The 25,598-nt window shown below is 44.4% G+C and overlaps 2 protein-coding genes across 3 annotated transcripts in view; one reads left to right on the forward strand and one right to left on the reverse strand.

Annotated features, from left to right (window-relative positions):
- DNAI3 (dynein axonemal intermediate chain 3) overlaps window positions 1–25,598 on the reverse strand; it is a 219,886-nt gene that overhangs the window by 44,873 nt on the left and 149,415 nt on the right. The window lies entirely within an intron of this gene.
- Window positions 1–25,598, forward strand: part of SYDE2 (synapse defective Rho GTPase homolog 2) — a gene marked incomplete in the record, with an annotated part of 58,018 nt that overhangs the window by 6,935 nt on the left and 25,485 nt on the right. The window contains 1 exon segment of the mRNA XM_056532514.1: window positions 21,022–21,648. Coding sequence (XP_056388489.1) covers window positions 21,022–21,648 — 627 coding nt within the window.

Below are 25,598 nucleotides of genomic sequence, written 5' to 3' on the forward strand. Positions count from 1 at the left end.
ACAGGTATCACAGATCTGGACTGTCTGTACATTGTATGTTGAGTCTGGTTTCAACTTACGATGGTCCAGAAAAGACCATTGTATGTTGAAACCATTGTATGTTGAGACCATTGTAAGTTGAGGGATCACTGTACAGTTTTTAACTGTATACAGATTGAAATTTGTACACACGTTTTGATACAGTTTAGTCCGGTTTTGAGGAATCAGTTCATCAAAAACCTGATACGGGAACTGTGTTGCAAAAACGTGGTGTGAATGCACCTTATTCATCCTCCTTTTATGTCTGGGGGTAAAAGGAGAAAAAAAATTAAATAAATAATAGTAAATGTTAGAGATGAGCGAACTTACAGTAAATTCGATTCGTCACGAACTTCTCGGCTCGTCAGTTTATAACTTATCCTGCATAAATTAGTTCAGCTTTCAGGTGCTCCGGTGGGCTGGAAAAGGTGGATACAGTCCTAGGAAAGAGTCTCCTAGGACTGTATCCACCTTTTCCAGCCCACCGGAGCGCCTGAAAGCTGAACTAATTTATGCAGGAAAAGACATCAACTGCCGAGCCGAGAAGTTCGTGACGAATCGAATTTACTGTAAGTTCGCTCATCTCTAGTAAATGTTCTAGCAAAAAGCGAGTTTCTGTTGGCGATGAGTGAATGTTCTCCAGTCGTCGGCCGTTCTGTGGATGTAAATATCCCTTCGGTGCCAATTGTTCGGCTCTTGTTGCTGTGGGCAGAGCAGACCAGGAATTCGCAGCCGTGTTCCTACAGGCCCCTGGGCTTATCTGACAAATTCAGGAAGATTTATCGCTCGTGCTGGCGGTGGAGGGACATTCAGATATGTTGGTATTGGCTCATTTCAGGGTATAAACAGTAAAGCCTAGGAAGGGCTGCCAAGTGTTTTTGGGCACCTATATCGGAAAATAAGTACATAAAATTCTAAGTACTGTCAGGATATATTGTCTTATCTGTTTCTGGGAAAAGATAGTTGACCGTGATTTTGGCCACCATTACAGCTCCTGTTGTAGTATTCTACTTTTCTTATAGAGCAGTGTTTTCCAACCAGTGAGCCTCCACTTGCTGCAAAACTACAACTCCCAGTATGTTGTAGTTTTGCAACAGCTGGAGGCTCATTGGTTGGGAAACACTGCTATAAGCGCACAAAGATGTTGAACTTAGTCAATCATCATCAGGTACATGTTTCCCAACCAGTGTGCCTCCAGCTGCTACAAAACTACAACTCCCAGTATGTTGTAGTTGTAGTTTTTGCAACAGCTGGAGGCTCACTGGATGGGAAACACTGCTAGTGTTCTACTTTCCTTAAGTTAGTTGACCGTGATTTTGGCCACCATTACAGCTCCTGTTGTAGTATTCTACTTTCCTTATAGAGCAGTGTTTTCCAACCAGTGAGCCTCCAGCTGCTGCAAAACTACAACTCCCAGCATGTTGTAGTTTTGCAACAGCTGGAGGCTCACTGGATGGGAAACACTGCTATAAGCGCACAAAGATGTTGAACTCTTAGTCAATCATCATCAGGTACATGTTTCCCAACCAGTGTGCCTCCAGCTGCTACAAAACTAAAACTCCCAGTATGTTGTAGTTGTAGTTTTTGCAACAGCTGGAGGCTCACTGGTTGGGAAACATGTACCTGATGATGATTGACTAAGAGTTCAACATCTTTGTGCGCTTATAGCAGTGTTAGTTGACTGTGATTTTGGCCACCATTACAGCTCCTGTTGGTGTAGTATTCTACTTATAGAGCAGTGTTTTCCAACCATTGTGCCTCCAGCTGCTGCAAAACTACAACTCCCAGCATGCCCGGACAGCCAACGGCTGTCCGGGAATGCTGGGAGTTGTAGTTCTGCAACAGCTGGAGGCACAATGGTTGGAAAACACTGTTATGCTGGAAAACTCTGCTTACCTATAAACTTGTCGATATGAATGAGTTCAAATGTAGAACTATTGCCCCCTGTAGGGTAGCTACCCAATCCACTAAAGGGGTTTTCCCCTTCCCACAATGGATCGTTGGGGGTCTGACTGCTGGGATCCCCACCGATCACAAGAACAAAGGTCCTTCACCCCTCCCCCCCCCCCCCCCCCCAAGTGACTGGGCCCATACTCGGCCATTACTCCATTTACTGTCTCTGACACTGTTTCCAAACCATTGTGCCTCCAGCTGTTGCACATTGACAACTCCCAGCTTGCCTGGACAGCCGAGTTAAAGTTTGCAACAGCTGGAGACACTTTGGTTGTGATACGCTGCCCTAGAGAGTGGATTGGTTGAGTGTGTCCTCTGACGCTCCATTCACTCTTGGGACACGTAGCCTCCATTCCTGGGATTGGTGGTGGTCCCAGTAATCGAACCCCTACCGATAAGTTAGTTATTGGGAATAACTTCTAAGGATAACTCCTTAAGTGTATTGTTTTTGTGTCCTGTTGTGTCCGGTTTGGTCCAATAACAAAAACAGGATGTTTTAACTGGGTTTACAACGCGTGATTTGAAACCAGCCTTAGGGTACATGCACACCACGTTTTTGCTATACAGTTCCCGTATACGGTTTCAAGTTAAAAACCGTACAGAACCATATAGAAAACCATATGCATTGACTTAACATTGTAAACCGTATGTCAAACGCATCATCCGTTTTGCGTTTTTTGTCCAGTTTTTTTTACCCGTACCCAAAACCATAGACTACCACGTTTTTTGGTGCAGGTGAAAAAACGTATTAAACCGTATACGTTTTTTAAATTTTTTTTTTAACATGAGTCAATGGGAACCGTATGTGCGTACGGTCCCCTCCAGTTTTTTACTTTCCATTTTTTTTATTTTTTTTATTTTTTTTCTTGGAATTTCAATCAAACAAGTGAAACTTTATTCATAATGGAGTGAAAAGTTAAAAACTTATACGGTTTATGCTTAAAAAAAAATGGATGCAACCGGACATCATTTTTCAAACCGTATACAGGTTATAATTTGTACACATGTTTTGATACAGTTTAGTTTGGTTTTGAGGAATCTCTTTTTTTTTTCATCAAAAACCTGATACGGGAACTGTATTGCAAAAACGTGGTGTGAATGCAGCCTTGCAGGCAGTGCACCATGGGAGAATAGTATGCAAATTATATCCCCTCCAGGAGGAAGAAGAAAGTCTCTTTAGTGCCACCTATAGATTGACTTACAGAATGGCTATGTTCAACACATTGTGGAGACATCAGCCAATCCAGAGTGACCGGTGGTTTTGGGGCTCTGGCCTCTCTTCGTTACTTGCTCATCCAGAGATCCACCATGGTGGTCTTGTACTCATCTGCAGCCTTCTTCTCTTCTAAGATCCTAGGCCGGGGTTGTCATGACTTTGCCTGTATTGGAAAGAGCTCATTCGGCTTAGTTCTGTAGCTGGGTAATGCCTGGGCAGACTTGCTGTCCAATAGTCTGACACAGCTGGGTGACCACTCTTGTAGTAGTCGTATTGTTTGCACCAAGGACATGCGTACCATAGTGGCGGACCATGCGGCTGCCATTGAGCCCTTGTACTGGTTTGTCCCCATTCCTCTTTCTATTGGTAAGAAATAGTGGGTACTATACTATAGTGGGTAGGGATTGACCATTATCGTTTTTTTTTTTTTTTTTTGGGCCAATACTCTGTGGAGGTTAGGGCTGATAGCCAATAACTTATACTGATATTCCGTTATAAGTTATCGGATATTTAAACACCCCCCCCCCCCCAAAAGCGACACCGCTGCAGATCATTGATTTAAAGCGGGCGCTTTAAATTAATGAACTGCAGCAGCTTTTACAGTGCCAGAGACCGCCGCCACCACCCGCTTCTCTCCCCCTGCCTGTCCTGAGTCCTGCCACCGCCCCCACCGTGCCGCACCCCCCACCACACTGCCGCCGCCCCATTGCCTCCCCTATTCCCGATTTTATAATTACCTGTTCCCGGGGTCCGCTCTACTTCTGGCTCCGGCGCCGTCCTCCTCAGCTGTCACTGTGCGCACTGACGGTGACGTCGCGTTGAGGACATCGCTCGTCATTGTGCTGCACAGCGTAACACAAGACGGCGCAGGAGCCAGAAATAGCGCAGGCCCCGGGAACAGGTAATTATAAAACCGGGAATGGGGGAGGCAATGGGGCAGCGGCGGTGGGGGTGCGGTGGGGGGGGGGGGGGGGTCGGGGCATTATTGGATTATCAGCAAGGTAATTGCCGATATCTATAACTGTCAAACCGATAATCGGTCGTTCCCTAATAGTGGGTAGTTTGTGAATATTGGGACTTCGCGAATATTTTGTAATATAGTGATATATATTCGTAGTGACGAATATTCCATTTTAAAAAAAAAAATTTTTTATACAAATATTAATGCAAATATCGGCACTTCTAGACTGGACACTGATCCTTCCCTCCTTTTAGGGGAAAGATATAATTGCGCATGCGCACTATGCAAATTTCATTACAAATTTTCGCATGGGGGGGGAAAAAACAAACATAGCGAATATGTGAATTTCGCAAACATAGGACGAATATTCGTCCATATATTCGTGAAATATCCCGAATTCGAAATATGGCTCCTGCCGCTCATAACTAGTAAACTGTTTGCAGAACTCCTCTCTTCAAGGAACTTCATTGTCAGCATATTAAAGGGGTATTCCACTAGAATTTTTTTAACTTTTTTTTTTTTTTTTGCTTAAATCAACTGCTGCTGGAAAGTTAAACCGATTTGTAAATGACTTCTATTTAAAAATCTTAATCCTTCCAGTACTTATCAGCAGCTGTATACTACAGAGGAAGTTCTTTTCTTTTTTTTTTTGTATTACCTTTTCTGTCTGACCACAGTGCTCTCTGCTGACACCTCTGTCCATGTCAGGAACTGTCCAGAGCAGAGGAGAGGTTTTCTATGGGGATTTGCTCCTACTCTGGAGAGTTCCTGAAGTGGACAGAGGTGTCAGCAGAGAGCACTGTGGTCAGCCAGAAAGAAAGGAAATTCAAAAAAGAAAATAACTTATTGTGGAGCATACAGCAGCATATAAGTACTGGAAGGATTAAGACTTTTAAATAGAAGTCATTTACAAATCTGTGTAACTTTCTGGCACCAGTTGATCTAAAAAAAAAAAGTTTTTCCAGTGGAGTACCCCTTTAATTGAGGGGGGGGGGGGGTATTGACCAATGGGTCATGGAAGGCAAAGGGGAAATATACATCAGACCTTTCTGTCCTGGCGGGGGAACAGAAGACACCATTATTGGAGGCCTGCTGCTTGATGGCTTTGAGCTTGTTGTACACTCAAAAAGGTAGAGTTTCCCCACCAGGGTGCCTCCAGCTGTTGCAAAACTACAACTCCCAGCATGCCCAGACAGCCTTCGGCTGTCTGGGCATGCTGGGAGTTGTAGTTTTGCAACAGCTGGAGGAATCGTGGTTGGGAGACACATAGGGACTGATCGTGTTTGCAACAAGTCCCCTTATCATAACACTCAAGTAAAGGGTCTTTATGCAAAAAGCGCAGCGGCAGCAGTAAACTTGGCGCCCACCCGCCGCCAGAAATTACTAAATGGCCTTTTATTCAACCGAGGAAAGGAAAACAAACCTCACACTATATGACTGACGGCAACGTTTACTTCTGTTACTGCCGGCTGCGATGTCGCCGGATCTGCCGCTTTTACCTCTCGCCGAGTCCTGTCCTACAGTAAGAGCTTTCATGGCTCCATGTGTTAATTCGATCGCTAGAACCTAAGTTAGGTTGCATTCACATCACGTTTTTGCAATACAGTTCCCGTATCAGGTTTTTGATGAAAAACTGATTCCTCAAAACCGGACTAAACTGTATCAAAACGTGTGTACACATTTCATCCCGTATACGGTAAAAAAAAAAAATGATGTCCGGTTGCATCCATTTTTTTTTAAAGAAAAAACTGTATACGTTTTTAACTTTTCACTCCTTTTTAAATAAAGTTTCACTTGTTTGATTGAAATTCCAAGAAAAAAAAACTGCAAAGTAAAAAAACGTATAGTGAAAACCGGATGGAACCGAATGCACAAAAAAAAAAAACTTTAAAATATACAATTTTTAATACGGTTTTTCACCCGGACCCAAAAACATGGTAGACTACAGTTTTGGGTACGGGTAAAAAAAACGGACAAAACTGTATAAGACGCAAAACGGACTAAACTGGATGATGCGTTTGACATACGGTTTACAATGTTAAGTCAATGCATATTGTTTTCTATACGGTTTTTAACTTGAAACCGTATACGGGAACTGTATAGCAAAAACGTGGCGTGCATGCACCCTTATATAGCAACAATGGGCACCATTTCTGGATTGTCCTATGGGTTCGCCATTGCAGGGCTGCAGAAACTTAAAGGGGTACTCCGATGCAAAACTATTTAATTTTTTTTAAATCAACTGGTGCCAGAAAGTTAAACAGATTTGTAAATTTTGTCTATTAAAAAAAAACTTTACCCTTCCAGTACTTATTAGCAGCTGTATACTAGAGGAAATTATTTTCTTTTTGAATTTCTTTTTTGTCTTGACCACAGTGCTCTCTGCTGACACCTGATGCCCGTATCAGGAACTGTCCAGAGGAGGAGAAAAATCCCCATAGCAAACATATGCTGCTCTGGACAGTTCCTGACACGGACAGAGGTGTCAGCAGAGAGCACTGTGGACAAGACAAAAAAAAAATTTCAAAAAGATAAGAATTTCCTCTGTAGTATACAGCTGCTAATAAGTACTGAAAGGATTGAGATATTTTAATAGAAGTCATTTACAAATCTGTTTTAACTTTCTGGCACCAGTTGATTAAAAAAATAAAAAAAAGTTTTCCACCGGAGTACCACTTTAATGAAACCCCCTTCCTTCTACGCATGCCTAGTTTGCAAACTCATTCTTGCCATATTAAGTGCATTACTCAGAACTCTGCTGGAGGCAACAGATGCATGTCACATGCTTACATCCCTGGAATCCGTGTGGAGAGGGGCTGAAAATGTTAAAAAAAACCAATTCTCTGGTTTTGTTCATATAAACCATAATGATCTAGCCAGAGCCATCTTGATCCCTGGTGCATTTTAGGAACTGTCCACAGTAGGAGAAAATCCCCATAGCAAACGTCTCCTGCTCTGGGCCGTTTCTAAAATGGACAGAGGTGTCAGCAGAGAGCACTGTGGTTAGACAGAAAGGAAATTCAAAAAGAAAAGAACTTCCTGTGGAGTATACAGCAGCTAATACGTACTGGAAGGGCAAAGTTTTTTTTAAATAGAAGTCATTTGCAAAGCTGTTTAACTTTCTGGCACCAGTTGATATAAAAAATGTTTTTCCAGAGGAGAACTTGCAGCTGCTGTATGCTCCACAGGAAGTTCTTTTCTTTTTGAATTTCCTTTCTGTCTGAGAACAGTGCTCTCTGCTGACACCTCTGTCCAGGTCAGGAACTGTCTGAAGCAGGAGAGGTTTGCTATGGGGATTTGTTCCTACTCTGGACAGTTCCTGATACCGACACAGATGTCAGCAGAGAACACTGTGGTCAGACTGGAAAGAACTACACAACTTCCTCTGGAGCATACAGCAGCTAACTACTGGAAGGATTAAGATTTTTTTTATTTTTTTTTATGTAAGTAATTTACAAATCTGTTTAACTTTCTGGCACCAGTTGATTTGAGAAAAATTGTCTTCCACCGGAGTACCCCTTTTCTTAAAGTTAAAATCCCCTCTCCTCAGCAATGTGTTTAGACCAGTGTTTCCCAATCTGAGGTTCTCCAGCTGTTGCAAAACTACAACCCCCCCCCCCCGCCCCAGCATTCCCTGACAGCGGAAGTCACACCGGTTGGGGCAACACTGATTTAGATCTCCCCCCCCCCCCCCCCACCCCCACCCCCCTTGTTTCCCGAAAGAAGCAGCTGCGAATGGCTTACACCTTTTCGGTGCCAGTTTCTTACGCCTCAATTTAGGCAGAGGGGTCTGGGATTTAAATGGCTCTTTGTTAAAAAATAAAAAGTTGCGTGTTAGACTTCCAGATATACAATGAAGGGTTTGTTTGTCGTAGGAGCAGCTACTTCGACCAACAGTTCCCACCTAAACGATGTATCTATAACAGTTTCCCAATCGGGGTGCCTCCAGCTTTTGCAAAACTACAACTCCCAGCCTGCCCGGAGTTGTAGATTTGCAACAGCTGGAGGCACAATAGTTGAGGATCACTGATTTATGAATAATTTGGTTTCCTCTTTTAACCCTTTTTACTCTCCATTTGTTGGAAAGTAAAAAAAAAAAAAAAAACTACAACTCCCAGTTAGTCCTGGTATCTGGAAGCATCGCACATTTGGCTTCAATACTGGTCAGCAAGTTTCTTGAGATAACAAAGTCCTTTTTTTTCCTTTGCCAGCTGTTCTGCTTGCTTAGGACTTGGCGTTTGCTTGCTGTTTTTGTCACCAGTCAGATCGGTGGCCTAAGACTTAAGTTCACACTGGGCGTTTGTTCCCATTTAACATATATACATTGTCAAATCTTAATCCTTCCTGTACTTATTAGCTGCTGAATACTACAGAGGAAATTCTTTTCTTTTTGGAACACAGTGCTCTCTGCTGACACCTCTGTCCATTTTAAGAACTGTCCAGAGTAGGAGAAAATCCCTATAGCAAACATATGCTGCTCTGGACAGTTCCTAAAATGGATAGAGATGTCAGCAGAGAGCACTGTGGTCATGATGTCAGAGAGAGCTCGGTGTTCCAAAAAGAAAAGAATTTCCTCAGTAGTATTCAGCAGCTAATAAGTACTGGAAGTAATTTACAAATCTGTTTCACTTTCTGGCACCAGTTGATTTTTATTATTTTTTTCCCACCGGAGTACCCCTTTTAATTTAAAGTCCTGGCGGATTGGTGCACATTTGGTGCAGAATTCTTACAAACTATTTGAAATCCTATTTTGAAATTTTTTTTTTCTACTGGAGTATACCTTTTAGCGTTCAAGTTCTCTTTAGCGCCCCCACCAGGCTAAATGAAGCATTGCACGCTGTCCATTTACATGAGTGGGCTGTCTGTACATTGAACATAGTGCAGGCCCTCCACCACGAGACACTGGACAAGAGATGAGAACCTGGCTCTATTTAAAGAAGTCTTCCATTCAAAGATAACTTTTGCACCAATGAGAATTTTAAAAAGCATACTTACCTCCCCCGCTGCTTCAGCTGTCAACTCTTGTCCCCCGCTGCATTCATTCTTATTTCTTCTGATGACCTTTCATGACCATTCAGTCAATTACTGGGTCAAGCAGGAACAAGAGAACCTGTAGACTTAAAGGACATATGCACCGAAAACTGGATAGGTGATCCCCTAGCAACTCTACCGTGCAGGAGGCACAACATAACGTTAGGGCCGACACGTGACCCTCCATGTATCTCTTTGGGAGAGGCAGGGATGCAGCGTTTGTGCCTTCCCGCCTCTCCTATAGAGCTGCATGGGGAGGGGACGTACTGTTTACCCCACTGAGGTCAACGTTACGCGCATTAGTCAGCGCACAGTGCGGCAATGCGGAGGCCCCATTCGGGAGATCGTGGGGTCCCAGCGGTCGAACCCTCTGCGATCAGACATTTATCCCCTATCCTGTGGATAGGGGATAAGTTGTTTTTGCTGCAGATCTCCTTTATCAGCGGCAGCACGGGGAGGGGGTCAGTATGCTTTATTTATTCATTTTTCCTAAGGCACAAGGGTGCGTATACAGAGGGGATATTTTGGTCCAGAAAGCCTTTTTAATTCAGAATTATACTGCATACAGCATTGCTTTGCTGTAGAGTCCAGCTGTAGTTTTCGTGAGTGTGTCTGGCAGCTCAGTTCTTTGCCGCACAGTTATGTATGATGTCACAGAAAGAGAACAGTGTGATCTGGTCTATTACAGGGGGTTCTGATGCGGTTTTCATTTAGTTTTCCCTTCGTGGCCCTGGGCGCTATGGGGGCTGGAAGTGCTGAAACCTGGAAGTGAACGTAACTTTAAAGGGTGCGCGCACACACACACACGACCCCCGGTTACACGCAACCCCCGATTACACACACACGACCCCCGATTACACACACACACACACACACACACACACACACACACACGACCCCCGATTACACACACACACACACACACACACCACCCCCGATTTTACAATTCCGGATTCAGTGTGTGTGTATACACCCTAAGGGTGCGTTCACACACATATTTATTTATTTTTTTGCTGCAGATTTTGCTGTCCATTGAAGTCAATGGCCAGCAAAATCTTAGTCTATTTTCTTACATATAGGATCTGCTGCATATTTTCTGCTGCTGATTTTGCTACCAGTTGACTTCAGTGGGTAGCAAAATCAGCTGCAGAAAATATGCAGCAGATCCTGTACATGTGAATGTACCCTTAGAGTGTGTTCATTCGTGCATTATCCAACATCTATTTGAAGCTGCAGAATAAATTACTGAACTGCTTCAAATCCTGAACATCAAATATGTGCGGGATACTGTACGTGTGAATACATCCTATATGGTTATTTTTATGGGAACTCCCTTTTTGCTACTCCCCTGCTGTCTGGCGATCAGCTGATTAAAGGGGTACTCCGCTGCTCAGCATTTGAAACTGTTCCGAACACTAGAGGCGGCGTCGGGAGCTTGTGATGTCATAGCCCCCCCGTGATTTCACACCCCGCCCCCTCAATGCAAGTCTATGGGAGGCCGTCACGCCCCCTCCCATAGACTTGCATCGAGGGGGAGGGGCGTGATTTTATGAGTGGCGGGGCTATGTCACGAGCTGCCGACTCCAGCGTTCTGAACAGTTTGTTTCAAACGCTGAGCAGCGGAGTACCCCTTTAACCCTTTACTCTAGGTAGTGTTTGGCAATTCCCCCATTAATATACACACAGGTTACTTCTGTTCTCAGCGGGCTTCTCTCTACTCGCTCTACTGATCCGTGAGGGTCTCAGCACAAAGAAGCACTGGCTTAGAGCCTTCTTCTCTTTTCAGGTTGATCCAATGAATATTTCCCTATTTACCAACCATTCCTGATGATCGGCCCATGATAAAGAGCGACGTGATCAGCATTTTCTTTTGTTGGCTGATCAATCTAATGTGCGGGCAAAAAAAATGTATAAAGGCCTTTACAGGTGAAACTTGAAAAAATTTGAATATTGTGCAAAAGTTAAAGGGGTATTCCAGGAAAACTTTTTTTTTTTTTTTTTTTTAATGTCAACTGGCTCCAGAAAGTTAAACAGATTTGTAAATTACTTCTATTAAAAAAATCTTAATCCTTTCAATAATTATCAGCTGCTGAAGTTGAGTTGTTGTATTCTGTCTGGCAACAGTGCTCTCTGCTGACATCTCTGCTTGTCTCGGGAACTGCACAGAGTAGAAGAGGTTTGCTATGGGGATTTGCTTCTAAACTGGGCGGTTCCCGAGGCATGTGTCATCAGAGAGCACTTAGACAGAAAAGAACAACTCAACTTCAGCAGCTCATAAGTACTGAAAGGTTTTAAGATTTTTTTTTTTTTATAGAAGTAATTTACAAATCTGTTCTGGAGCCAGTTGATTTTTATTTTATTTTTTTCCTGCATAACCCCTTTTAATTCATTTCAGTAATATAATTTGTCTGCGGAAGGAAGCATGAAGTGCTCCAAAATCTTCTGGTAGACGGATGCGTTGACCCTGGACTTAAAGGGGTACTCCGCTGCTCAGCGTTTGGAACAAACTGTTCCGAACACTTTTGCTGGCACCGCCCCCTCGTGATGTCACGCCCCCTCAATGCAAGTCTATTACTGCTTACTGCTTTGTTATCCAAGGGTAAATAAAAATGTGGTTTTCTTCCAAAGACTAAATATGGGTATTTATTGTTTGATAATGCTGAGGACATATCTTCTTTTCAAAACAACCCTATCCCTAAAGCACAGATTTTTTGGCAGAGGATATTTAAGGCTAAGTCTATAAAATGTACCACCCAACGTGTATAAGAACATGATAAAAGAAATAAAAACTGATTTATAGTGTAACAAAAACCATCAAGTTTCTAATATACTTAAAGGGGTACTCCGCTGCTCAGCGTTTGGAAAAAAACTGTTCCGAACGCTGGAGCCGGGAGCTCGTGATGTCATAGCCCCGCCTCCTCATGACATCACGCCCCCTCAATGCAGGTCTATGGGAGGGGGCATGACGGCTGTCATGCCCCCTCCCATAGACTTGCATTGAGGGGGAGTGATGTCATGAGGGGGCGGGGCTATGAATCACAAGCTGCCGGCTCCAGCATTCGGAACAGCTTTAATGAAGCACAGTGGACCAACACCAGCAGACATGGCTCCCCAAATATATATATATATATATATATATATATATATATATATATATATATATATATATATATATATATATATATATTAATTAAAATTTTTCATGTTTCACCTGTACTTGATTCTTGTTTCACCTGGAAGAGGTTATCCGTGACCGCTGGGACCCACACAGAGGTCCAATTTCTTCTTTATTCTATCCTGGATACACCGATTATACTTTGTTATACTATACATAGCAACCATTGTTTACATTACTGTCTGTATTCAGAAAGCCAGAAGCGAAACGGCTTAGGTTACGGATCCGTGTCATGACTGTCTACTGTACTCATTTACCTTTATAAGTGCTTTAAAGGGGTACTCCTCAGGAAAAAAAATATAAAATATATATATATATATATATATATATATATATATATATATATATATATATATATATTTTTTTTTTTTTATATATTATATTTTTTTTTTTTAAATCAACTGGTGCCAGAAAGTTAAACAGATTTGTAAATTACTTCTATTTAAAAATCTTAATCCTTCCAGTACTTATCAGCTTCTGCATGTTGCACAGGAAGTTCTTTTCTTTTTTTAATTTCCTTTCTGTCTGACCACAATGCTCTCTGGACAGTTACTAAAATGGACAGAGGTGTCAGCAGAGAGCACTGTGGTCAGACAGAAAGGAAATTCTAAAAGAAAAGAACTTCCTGTGCAAAATATAGCAGCTGGTAAGTACTGGAAGGATTAAGATTTTGAAATAGAAGTAATTTACAAATCAGTTTTAACTTTCTGGCACCAGTTGATTTACAAAATGTTTTCCAGAGGAGTACCCCTTTTAAAGGTCCCTGTTCCATCTAATAAAGCAATGTATCATTAGAATATCCCATCACGTCCACAACCTACAATATCCTGCAGCAGCCTATGTACACCGTCGGCTACTTTCAACGTATACTACCTACAAAAATACCAGTCTAACTACCTTTATTACAAATGCTATGTATATATAACACAAAATAGCAAGAGGCTCTCTCACATTAAAAACTGCCCACCCTTAAAGGGGTACTCCACTGGGAAACATTATTTTTTAAATCCACTGGTGCCAGAAAGTTAAACAGATTTGTAAATTACTTCTATTAAAAAATCTTAGTCCTTCCAGTACTTATCAGCTGCTGTTATGATCCACAGGAAGTTCTTTTTTTTTTTTTTTTAATTTCCTTTGTCTGACCACATTGCTCTCTGCTGACACCTCTGTCCATTTTAGGAATTGTCTAGAGTAGGAGCAAATCCCCATAGCAAACCTATCCTTCTCCGGACAGTTCCTAAAATGGACAGCGGTGTCAGCAGAGAGCACTGTGGACAGACAGAAAGGAAATTCAAAAAGAACTTCCTGTGGATCATAACAGCAGCTAAGTACTGGAAGGATTAAGATTTTTTTTTAATAGAAGTAGTTTACAATTCTGTTTAACTTTCTAGCACCAGTTCATTTAAAAAAAAAAGTTTTCAAGTGGAGTTCCCTTTTTAGAAAAGTATCATGAAGAAAAACTTATCCCCTAGCCGAAGGATAGGGGATAAGTTTTAGATTGTGGGGGATCCGAGCGCTGGGTCCCCTCGCGATCTCCTGTTTTAAGCCCATAAAGCTCTGTGGGGAGAGCCTTTTGCCAATCTTTGGCTCTCCCATAGAGCTTTATGGAGGGGGCGGGGAGGCCTCGGACCCCCTGCGATCTTAAACTTATCCCCTATCCTTTTGGGTAGGGGATAAGTTTTTCGTCATCATACTTATCCTTTTTAAAAGGGTTGTTCGGGTAAATAAACTTATCCCCTATCCACAGTGTCTCACTGCGGGTGGTCCGACCGCTTTAAAGGGGTACTCCGCTGCTAGACGTCTTATCTTGTACCCAAAGGATAGGGTATAAGATGTCTGATCACGGGGGTCCCGCCGCTGGGCCTGTGTCGAACGACATGCCCCCACCCATATACATGAATGGAGGGGGCATGGCGTGATGTCCCGATCACGATCCTTGGCTTTCCGAGCTTAAAGGAGAACTCCAGAACATAAAAATTGTCCCCCATAGTGCCGGCAGTAAAAAAAAAATAAAGAGGTACATACCTTCCTCCGCTCCCCTGGGGCCTCCGGAACCGGCTCCGGTGTCCGCCGTGATCCTCTTCCTGGGTTCCGGTGGTCGGCGAGTCATACTGCGCTCAGCCAATCACCAGCCCCAGTTAAGTCCCGACTCGGCCGGCGATAGGCTGAGCGGCAGTGTGACGTTTTCGGCCCCGGCCACAGGTGCCGGTGTAGTGAAGAATTTTGTGTCCTGAAGCGTTCTCACACTGCCGCTCAGCCTATCGCCGGCCGAGTCGGGACTTAACTGGGGCTGGTGATTGGCTGAGCGCAGTATGACTCGTCAGACCACCGGCAACCAGGAAGAGGATCGCGGCGGAGACCGGGGCCGGTTACCGGTGGCCCCGGGGGAGCGGAGGAAGGTATGTACAGGGATCCCTCAACTTACAATGGCCTCAACATACAATAGTTTCAACATACAATGGTCTTTTCTGGACCATTGTAACTTTAAACCAGACTCAACATACAATACTACGGACAATCCAGATCTGTGAGACATTTCACAACTGGAGGAACTGACCAATCAGAATGGACATTTTACTGGTAAATCCCCTCTATTACTGAAGCGCATGCACTGACTGGCTGTCTTGTAGCGCCCCCTACAGTACAGGGAGGAACTACAAGTTCTGTACTACTCCTTACCTGTACCAGGGTTAGCTGCTCCTTTTGAACACCAAGTAAGGGCGGCTCCATTTGGGACACTGTGTGTACTGTATAGGACCCTGAAGAAGCTCCTGTCCTCTACATAAACCATTGTTTCCCAACCAGGGTGCCTCCAGCTGTTGCAAAACTACAACTCCCAGCATGCCCGGACAGCCAACGGCTGTTCGGGCATGCTGGGAGTTGTAGTTTTGCAACAGCTGGAGGCACCCTGGTTGGGAAACACTGATATAGACAGTGATTACAGCTCCCAGCAGATCTTTCTTACTTTTATATGTAAAGATTTGCTTTATCTATATTAGTTATCTACTTTATTTTTCTTTTAATCCTCTTTTTTCCTAATTTTTGGATGACATTTTGGGGGCTTCAGAACCAATTACCAGGTTTCCATAGAGTTCTGGTCTCAACATACGATGGTTTCAACATACAATGGTTGTCCTGAAACCAATTAATATTGTAACTTGAGGGACCACTGTACATCATCATTTTTTTACTGCCAGCAGTATGGGCCACAATTTTTGTATTCTGGAGTTCTCCTTTAATGATCATAACGCTGGAGTACCCCTTTAACCCCTGCTCTTTCTATATCAGAAATGATGGGGTCCCAGAGGTTGAACCCCCTACAGATCATACACGTGATGCCATTTTGGAGTGACCCTTCCTAATTCTAAAGTAATTGCTGGAAACCTAATGCAGCGAGGAGCCTTTCCCACATTGAAGTCACTTGGATTACAAAAATAGCTCGGTGCATACGATACCAGGACCCATGTGAAAGAGGAAGCGCTCAACCTAAAGGTCACCTGTCGGAATAGAGTGTTGACTGACTTAATATTTCCTGCCCTCTTCAGCCTTATCCTTGGGGGGGTCTCTGTGCCCAAATAATGCCCCAAACATCCCTCAGTCCTTTATGTTTAGGTATATGCGAAGACAATGGGGGAGACTTAGCCAAACCTGTCCAGAGGAAAAGTTCCCCAGTTGCCCATAGCAACCAATCAGATGGCTGCTTTCATTTTTAACAAGGCCTCTGCAAAATGAAAGTGATCTGATTGGTTGCTATGGGCAACTGGGCAACTTTCCCTCAGGACAGGTTTGGATAAATCTCCCCCAATGCCCCCTCCGGAAAGCGCGCACAAAAAATGACGAAGCCAGCGCAGACCATATCAAAAATAGCACAAATTTCGATAATAATTTAGGCACAAATCAATGTGCAAAATAAAACCACACTGCACATGCAATTACTGCCCCCCCCCTTGTCTGTTGACAATACCATTTAAAGGGGTTATCCAGGAAAAAGCTAGTTTTTTTTAAATATATATATCAACTGGCTCCAGAAAGCTAAACAGATTTGTAAATTACTTCTATTAAAAAAAATCTTAATCCTTTCAGTACTTATAAGCTGCTGAAGCTGAGTTGTCTTCTGTCTAAGTGCTCTCTGATGACACGTGTCTCGGGAACTGTCCAAAGTAGAGGCAAATCCCCATAGCAAACCTCTTCTATTCTGTGCAGTTCCCGAGACAAGCAGGGATGTCAGCAGAGAGCACTGTTGCCAGACAGAAAAGAACTCAACTTCAGCAGCTGATAATTATTGGAAGGATTAAGATTTTTTTTTAATAGAAGTAATTTACAAATCTGTTTAACTTTCTGGAGCCAGTTGATATATAAAAAAAAGAAGTTTTTTTCCTGGATAACCCCTTTAAGGAAAAAACAGCCACTTCAATGCCCTGAGTGCAAACAAGTATTCTCGCGATCTGTCACGTTAGCTATACATATTTAAAGGGGTACTCCACTGGCCAGCGTTCGGAACTAAATGTTCTGTACGCTGTTTACGTGCTGTGGGGGTCGGCCACGCCCCCTCACTGCAAGTCTATGGAAGGGGGCGTGACGGTAGTCATGCCCCCTCCCATAGACTTGCAGTGAGGGGGCGTGGCGGACCCCCGCAGCACGTAAACAGCGTACGGAACATTTAGTTCCGAACGCTGGCCAGTGGAGTACCCCATTAATGAAGAAATTGGGTCCTGGATGGCAGATGTGCCCAATAAATAAATAATTAGGCAGTCTGGAAATGGTGGGTGGCAGTAATATTGGAAATACACTGGTCACCCAGCTTTCCCAGAAATAGATTTGAGGAATATTTCGATTTGTTTTGGGCTTTGTTTCCCCTGATCTGGGAATGTCAGGCGCTGAATAGACCCGTTTGTCGTTATTAATACCATCTCTGGTTAATCATCAGCTGATGGCGGAGATAGCGATTTGTTAGAGTCCTGTACTGAGCTTTTTCGTGGAATGCAGCACAAGTATAAACCTGCCCGTGGTATCGTACCCAGCGCACTGTCAAAGGCTTTCTGTGAGGACGTCAATAACCTGAATGGCCAAATTACACTACTCCAAAAAATAAAGGGAACACTTACACAACACAATGTAACTCCAAGTCAATGACACTTCTGTGAAATCACACTGTCCACTCAGGAAGAACACTGATTGACAATCCATTTCACATGCTGTTGTGCAAATGGAACAGACAACAGGTGGAAATTATAGGCAATTAGCAAGACACTACCAATAAAGGAGTGGTTCTGCAGGTGGTGACCACAGACCACATCTCAGTTCCTATGGTTCCTGGCTGATGTTTTTGGTCACTTTTGAATGCTGGCGGTGCTTTCACTCTAGTGGTAGCGTGAGACGGAGTCTACAACCCACACAAGTGGCTCGGGTAGTGCAGCTCATCCAGGATGGCACATCAATGCGAGCTGTGGCAAGAAGGTTTGCTGTGTCTGTCAGTGTAGTGTCCAGAGCATGGAGGCGCTACCAGGAGACAGGCCAGTACATCAGGAGACGTGGAGGAGGCCGTAGGTGGGCAGCAACCCAGCAGCAGGACCGCTACCTCTGCCTATGTGCAAGGAGGAGCAGGAGGAGCACTGCCAGAGCCCTGCAAAATGACCTCTAGCAGGTCACAAATGTGCATGTGTCCACTCAAATGGTCAGAAACAGACTCCATAAGGGTGGTATGAGGGCCCGACATCCACAGGTGGGGGTTGTGCTTACAGCCCAACACCCTGCAGGACGTTTGGCATTTACCAGAGAACACCAAGATTGGCAAATTCGCCACTGGCGCCCTGTGCTCTTCACAGATGAAAGCAGGTTAACACTGAGCACGTGACAGAGTCTGGAGACGCTGTGGAGAACGTTCTGCTGCCTGCAACATCCTCCAGCATGACCGGTTTGGCGGTGGGTCAGTAATGGTGTGGGGTGGCATTTCTTTGGGGGGGCCGCACAGCCCTCCATGTACTTGCCAGAGGTAGCCTGACTACCATTAGGTACCGAGATGAGATCCTCAGACCCCTTGTGAGACCATATGCTGGTGCGGTTGGCCCTGGGTTCCTCCTAATGCAAGACAATGCTAGACCTCATGTGGCTGGAGTGTGTCAGCAGTTCCTACAAGAGGAAGGCATTGATGCTATGGACTGGCCGCCCATTCCCCAGACCTGAATCCGATTGAGCACATCTGGGACATCATGTCTCGCTCTATCCACCACAGACTGTCCAGGAGTTGGCGAATGCTTTAGTCCAGGTCTGGGAGGACATCCCTCAGGAGACCATCCTCCACCTCATCAGGATCATGCCCAGGTGTTGTAGGGAGGTCATACGGGCACGTGGAGGCCACACACACTACTGAGCCTCATTGTGACTTGTGTTAAGGACATTACATAAAGTTGGATCAGCTTGTAGTGGGGTTTTCCACTGTGATTTTGAGTGTGACTCCATATCCAGACCTCCATGGGTTGATACATTTGATTTCCATTGATAATTTTTGTGTGATTTTGTTGTCAGCGCATTCAACTATGTAAAGACGAAAGTATTTCATACGATTAGTTCCTTCATTCAGATCTAGGATGTTATCTTAGTGTTTCCTTTATTTTTTTGAGCAGTGTATATTCGGGGAGATATACAGCTTCCCTGGAGGAGGAGGCCAGATGAGAGCTGCGCTCAGGGCCTGTCTATAGACTGACTGGTGTAATCTCCGTATTATCCTGTGTGTGGCTGCAGACAGGCCGACATTAATAGAAGGGATTGGGTAAACAAGGGTTTAACGCAGTCGTATTGTGCAGCCGCGGAGTACGTGTACGTACAAGTGAATGGGGAACATATGTTGTCCTGTAGGAGCATAATGGGAAGAATCTGATGAATGGAGGCTGTTAACAGGAACCCGCCATGGACGTCTCTGGTCTGGTTTATAGCTCTAGTTGTGTTACAAGGTCCGGACATTGACTTATAGGGTACCTACCTGTAAGAGGCCAAGTCTTCCTTTAATGAAGATACAAATACAGGCTGATATGGAGGGCAACAATTATAATTTTTTTCTTACCTTTTTATTAAAAAACAATGTGTGCGTGTGTATATATTTAATTTATTATTATTATTTTTTGTTACGAATGGTAAAGTAAGCCTGAGAGTTTCAATTTACACAGAGGCTGCACAACTTAATGGTTACAGCACACAATAAAGTGATCCTCTATCCCAGTGTTTCCCAACCAGGGTGCCTCCAGCTGTTGCAAAACTACATCTCCCAGCATGCCCGGACAGCCGAAGGCTGTCCGGGCATCCCGGGAGTTGTAGTTTTGCTACAGCTGGAGGCACCCTGGTTGGGAAACACTGCTCTATCCACAGAGCGGAACTAGTACCTTCCAAACTCTGCATCTGGAGTTTGGAAGGTACTAGTTCCGCTCTGTGGATAGAGCAGTGTTTCCCAACCAGGGTGCCTCCAGCTGTAGCAAAACTACAACTCCCAGGATGCCCGGACAGCCCGGAGAGACTTAAAGGGGTACTTCGGTGGAAAACTTTATTTTTTTAAATTGATTTATTTATTTTTTTAAATGAACTGGTGCCAGAAAGGTAAACAGATTTGTAATTTTACTTCTATTAAAAAAAATCCTTCCAGTACTTTTTAGCAGCTGTATCCTACAGAGGAAATTCTTTGCTTTTTTGAATTTCTTTTTCGTCTTGTCCACAGTGCTCTCTGCTGACACCTGATGCCCGTAAATTTAACATTGAAGTCTATGGAAAACTGATGAGCTTTTAAAGGAGATATCCAGTGCTGAGTTTCAGAACGCAGGGGGCCCGACCGCTGGGGCTCCCCACGATCTCCTGTACGGGGCCTCGGCAGCTCGCAGGAAGGGGGCGTGTTGACCACCGCACGAAGTGGCGGCTGACACGCCCCCACAATACAACTCTATGGCAGAGCCGGAGCACTGCCCTCTGCGAACTCCGTGCGGTGGACGACACCCGCTATCACGCCAGAAAGCCGGGGCCCTGTACAGGAGATTGCATGGGGCCCCAGCGGTTGGACCCCCCACGATCTGAAACGTATCCCCTATCCATTTCAGCACTGGATATCTCCTTTTAATGGCATCCGTGTTTTCAATCAGTTTTTTTTTTTTATCAGTTATTACTTCTGAACATGTTCAGAACAAAAAAAAAATATTTTTTTGGTTAATTAACTGAACAATAACAGACCCAAACGGATACAAACGGATAACATCCGTTATTGTCCGTTTTTATTTTTGACGGGAAAACAACGTGACTGGTCTAGACGACTGTGTGAACGCAGCCAAAGAGAATGGAGGAATTCACCCTTGTACTGGAGCTCAGCTCTGTTTTATGTAGCTCCTTCATTTAGGCAGACCCCTACCCCCGTGATCATACATTTACCTATTCTAAGGATTGTCCCTGAATCAAATTCCTGGACAACCCCTGTAAATAGCATTTTCTACCCCTAGATGCCTGCTGTAGTGCCCTTGTTGGCTGTACACATACGCCCTCCTTTTGGCTCTGACCATTGTATTTTCTGCCACTATTTTATTCCTTTTTAGTCATTAGACTCCAGACTTATTTATCTATAATTTTATTCTGTGATCTCCGTACTTGAGTGATTGACTCTCGTTGTTCTTTTGTTTCTTACAATCTCCGCTACAGACTTCATTGAGAACACCTACACCTCGACAGTCATCAGACGAGACCTTAAAGTCACTGAGGTGAACCAGCACAACCTCCAGAACAACCACATCACTGTCTCAAAGAAACGGAACTGGCTGGCGCAGAGCACCCACAAGTACCATCACGTGACCGAGAGCCACAAACGGAGCCATTACTCCTCCAACTCCAGTCATGTGGTCTTTAAAGAGACTGTCCTCCAGCTGTCACGACCGGACAGAGATATGCCCGGCAAAGTACTGGACACCACCGTGACCTCCGCACCGGTCAGCCCGCACGCTGTGCCCGCCGGCACCTCTGATCTGAGTGAAGAAAATGACGCTGATGATGAAGGGGAGATTTGGTATAATCCGATCCCTGAGGATGACGATACTTACGTTTCCCCCAAGACTTCTTTTGACCTGGTCATTTCTGAACCGGGACCTGATGTCCTGGAGGTACCTGCAAGGCCAGGTCTGGGCGAGCCACTGTCTCCAGCCTCGGATAATACTGGAGATTCCTTGGATTCCATGGACTATAGTGTGCAGCTGTGCAACCAGAGATTTGTATGCAAGATGGCAACGTCACTGTCTATAGAAGATCCACCTGCCCGCGGATCCCATGACCCGGGTAGGAATGCTTTTTGTATTTTATAAAAAATAAAATCCACTTAAACTAGGTATAAAAATAACTACCGGTATATACAAAATAAAATAAATAGCTATATTAAATTTATATATATATATATTTTTTATTTTTTTTTTTGTTTTTTTTTAAACGTTTACAATATTTGTCCAGCTACATAAGTATGTTTCTTAGAATAACCTTTTTATCACGTATATCCAAAGGTTACAGGCCACAGCACAAAAAATTGGACGATTCCTTATGTGTAGAGCTGTGATTTATTGGTTCCTCACATGCATGTGGGGAACCAATAAATCACAGCTCTACACATAAGAATACAGAGTCGTCCAACTTTTTGTGCTGCGGCCTTTAACTTTTGGATACATTTGGATACTGGAGTGGCCTTCCAGTTGACCACTGGCACGGTGGACTGGTTCAATGCTGTCTTCTATGTTTCTACTCTTATCATGTATTTACAGGATAGGAATTTTGGGGGTCCAACTGGTCACGAGAGTGGGGGCACTTCTAAGGCTGGGTTCCCTTTTTTTTTTTTTTTACTTTTTTTTATTTTTTTTTGGGAAACGATCACTGCAGTTTTTGAACCAAAGCCAGAAGTGGATCCAGCAGGAATGAGCAGTAGAAGTTCATCCTTTTTTCTCGTTCCTTTTGAATCCACTTTAGGCTTTGTCTTAGAAACTGCCAAGTGGGAACACAGCCTAAACATAGCTGAGTGCAGAGTTCTGCTATATTAGGAAGATCCATAGAAAGTAAATAGAGCCAGCCGTCAAGCAGGTGCACTGCAGCTTCATCCGCACAGAGGACCTCTGTTCTCATGATGGGTCAGATCCACACCGATGAGATACCTTCTATCCGAAGAAGTGCAGCAGAGTCCTATTGCCGTCAATGGGATTCTGCTGCACAGTGCACAACATGGAAATTCTGTCGAAAGTATGATCTTTCTCAGCTCACTGCCATCTATGGGGACAACATTGTCCACGTAGTCCTAGCACCAACTGATTCAGTCGCCCTCTGACTCCCCTCAGTCTAAAGCCAGCTTAAAGGGGTACTCCGGTGGAAACCAATTTTATTTTATTTTTTTTAAATCAACTGGTGCCAGAAAGTTAAACAGACTTGTAAATTACTTCTATTTAAAAAAATCTTAAGCCTTCCAGTACTGATCAGCTGCTGTATGCTTTACAGGAAGTTGTATTTCTTTCTGGAGTTCTTTTCCGTCTGACCGCAGTTCTCTCTGCTGACACCTCTGTCAGTATCAGGAACTGTCCAGAGTGCAAGAAAAATCCCCATAGCAAACCTCTCCTGCTCTGGACAGTTCCGGATACGGACAGAGGTGTCAGCAGAAAGCACTGTGGGTCAGACTGGAAAAGAACTCCAGAAAGAAAAGAACTTCCTCTGGAACATGCAGCAGCTGATAAGTACTGGAAGGATTAATATATATATATATATATTTTTTTTTTTAATAGAAGTCATTTACTAATCTGTTTTAACTTTGAAAAACATTGTTTCCCACCGAGTACCCGTTAAAAGTTTTGTCGTATTTTGACATCCCCCTTTTAAATATATGCCCTGCATTGATCCATTACATGAAGGTAGACTCAACAGATCTTCCCCGGCAGCCGCGGTAAAGCTGCGGGGGCCTAACTCGATCCACTGCACAAACGATGATTGTTCTAAAGGCCCATTAGATGCCGCGGACATCTAAAGGGTTAATGGCTGCATTTGCCCCCCCCCCCCCCCCCCCCCACACACACACACACACACACACACACACACACCGGCTACTGAAATCAGCTGGGGGCTGCCGGGTATGGGGTGGGCTTGAGTCGGGAGCCCCATACTGTTTATATTGTCCTGATGGCCTGGTGCATTACATAAATTTCGCAACCAGGGTGCCTCCAGCTGTTGCAAAACTACAACTCCCAGCATGCCCGGACAGCCTTTGGCTGTCCGGGCAATGCTGGGAGTTGTAGTTTTGCAACAACTGGAGCCACCCTGGTTGGGAAACAATGTCCTAGATGGTCCTGGCATTGGACTTTATTCTGATTTTTAAAAAAAATTGTCTTTTCAATGAATTTTGTTTGCAGGTGTCTGGTTGTCTACTGTTTTGTAATATAATCTGCCGGGGTAAGTTAAGACGTGAGCTGAGCCAGAAGAGCCAAGAATGTTTAATATCCTGGTTTTCTGTGATTTGTTACTGCTGTATGAGAGCGGCTTTGTCCTTCTCTGGTAAATAGACCGTCTGTGACGTCAGTCCCCCCCCCCCCCCCCCCCCCCCCTCCCTGCCACCATCCCCTCCATAAACAGCTCTCGTGTGTCCGCTCTCCAGCTACTCCCTTCACATATATTCTTATTTGACAAATGCCACTTTGTGCATATGTTCGTTGTCCATTTTAGTCGTCTTTTTAATCCGGAATATTTTCTTTTTGTTGTGTTTTTCAGCTGCAGGGTTTGCTGGGAGTTGTAGTTTGAGCACAGCTATGATCTAGACCAGTGTTTCCCAACCAGTGTTGCAAAAACTACTACTCTCAGCATGCCCGAACAGCCGGCCCAAACTCGTACACACACACATTATTTTTCCAGCCAGGGTGCCTCCAGCAGTTGCAAAACTACAACTCCCAGCATGCCCAGACAGCCAACGGCTGTCCGGGCATGCTGGGAATTGTAGTTTTGCAACAGCTGGAGGCACCCTGGATGGGAAAAACTGCCCTGTCCTGTGAATAGAGGAGTCTATCCAACTTGCAAAGTAATCCCCTAAGATATTAAAAGGAGTAACTGTTATAAAATCCTGTCCTTGCATGCTGGGAGTGGTAGTTTTGCAACAGCTGGAGGCACCCTGGATGGAAAACACTGCCCTGTCCTGTGACTAGGGGATAACTTTGCAAGTTGGATAGACTCCTCTAAGAGATTAAAAGGAATAACAATAAAAAAAAATCATGTCCGTGCATGCTGGGAGTTGTAGTTTTGCTACAGCTGCAGGCACCCTGGTTCAGGAAAAACTGTTGTACGCTCTTGGCTTTTAGTAGAATGCTGGGAGTTGTAGTGTCCCAACTTTTGCAATCTAGGCTGGTGTTTCCCAACTATGCTAACATCAAAAAGAATGTCCCTGAAGGTTGCAGGGCAAATCTGTCAATGACAACCTTTAAGGGGTTGCCCCCCTCGCGGGAAAAACCCTTTACTAGAAACGCCCCCCTAAAATAATAGCTTTTATTAGGTTGTTGTTTAAAATATACCCCACACAGACGTGTAAAGGAAAACTGACAGCTTTCTCCCCCCGCACTAACAAGCGGTACTGGCTGGTAGTGCGGGGGACGCTGATCAGTTTGATGCTTACCGTGCCCGGATCCGCCATGCCGTTCGTCCGTAATCTTCTATTTTCGGTATATGCAAATGAGGTCCTAACTGGCACCGGCCAGTGCCGCCGGCTGCAGCGCCGCCCAGCTCATCAGTATTCCTCCCCTCTCTTTTCATTACAGAGCAGGGAGAAGAGGGAGAGGCTGAGGGAGGGGAGGAATACTGATGAGCCGGGCGGTGCTGCGGCAGCCGGCACTGACGTCAGAGTGCCAGTTAGCCCTTCATTAGCATATACTGAAAATAGAAGATTAGGGCCGAACGGCGCGGCAGATCCGGGCACGGTAAGCATTAAACTGATCAGCGTCCCCTGCACTACCAGCCAGTACCGCTGGTTAGTGCAGGGGGAGAAAGCTGACAGTTTCCCTTTTTTAAAATTCCAGCAGTTCTGAGGTGGTGTTTGTCTAGAGCAGTTGTCTCCAACCTGTGGACCTCCAGATGTTGCAAAACTACAACTCCCAGCATGCCCGGACAGCCGTTGGCTGTCCGGGCATGCTGGGAGTTGTAGTTTTGCAACATCTGGAGGTCCACAGGTTGGAGACCACTGGTCTAGAGAATCAATATCGCTCTCTTTTATATGGGACACTTTT

This window comes from Hyla sarda, chromosome 7 (genome assembly GCF_029499605.1).
Source record: "Hyla sarda isolate aHylSar1 chromosome 7, aHylSar1.hap1, whole genome shotgun sequence".
In the NCBI taxonomy this organism is placed as follows: domain Eukaryota; kingdom Metazoa; phylum Chordata; class Amphibia; order Anura; family Hylidae; genus Hyla; species Hyla sarda.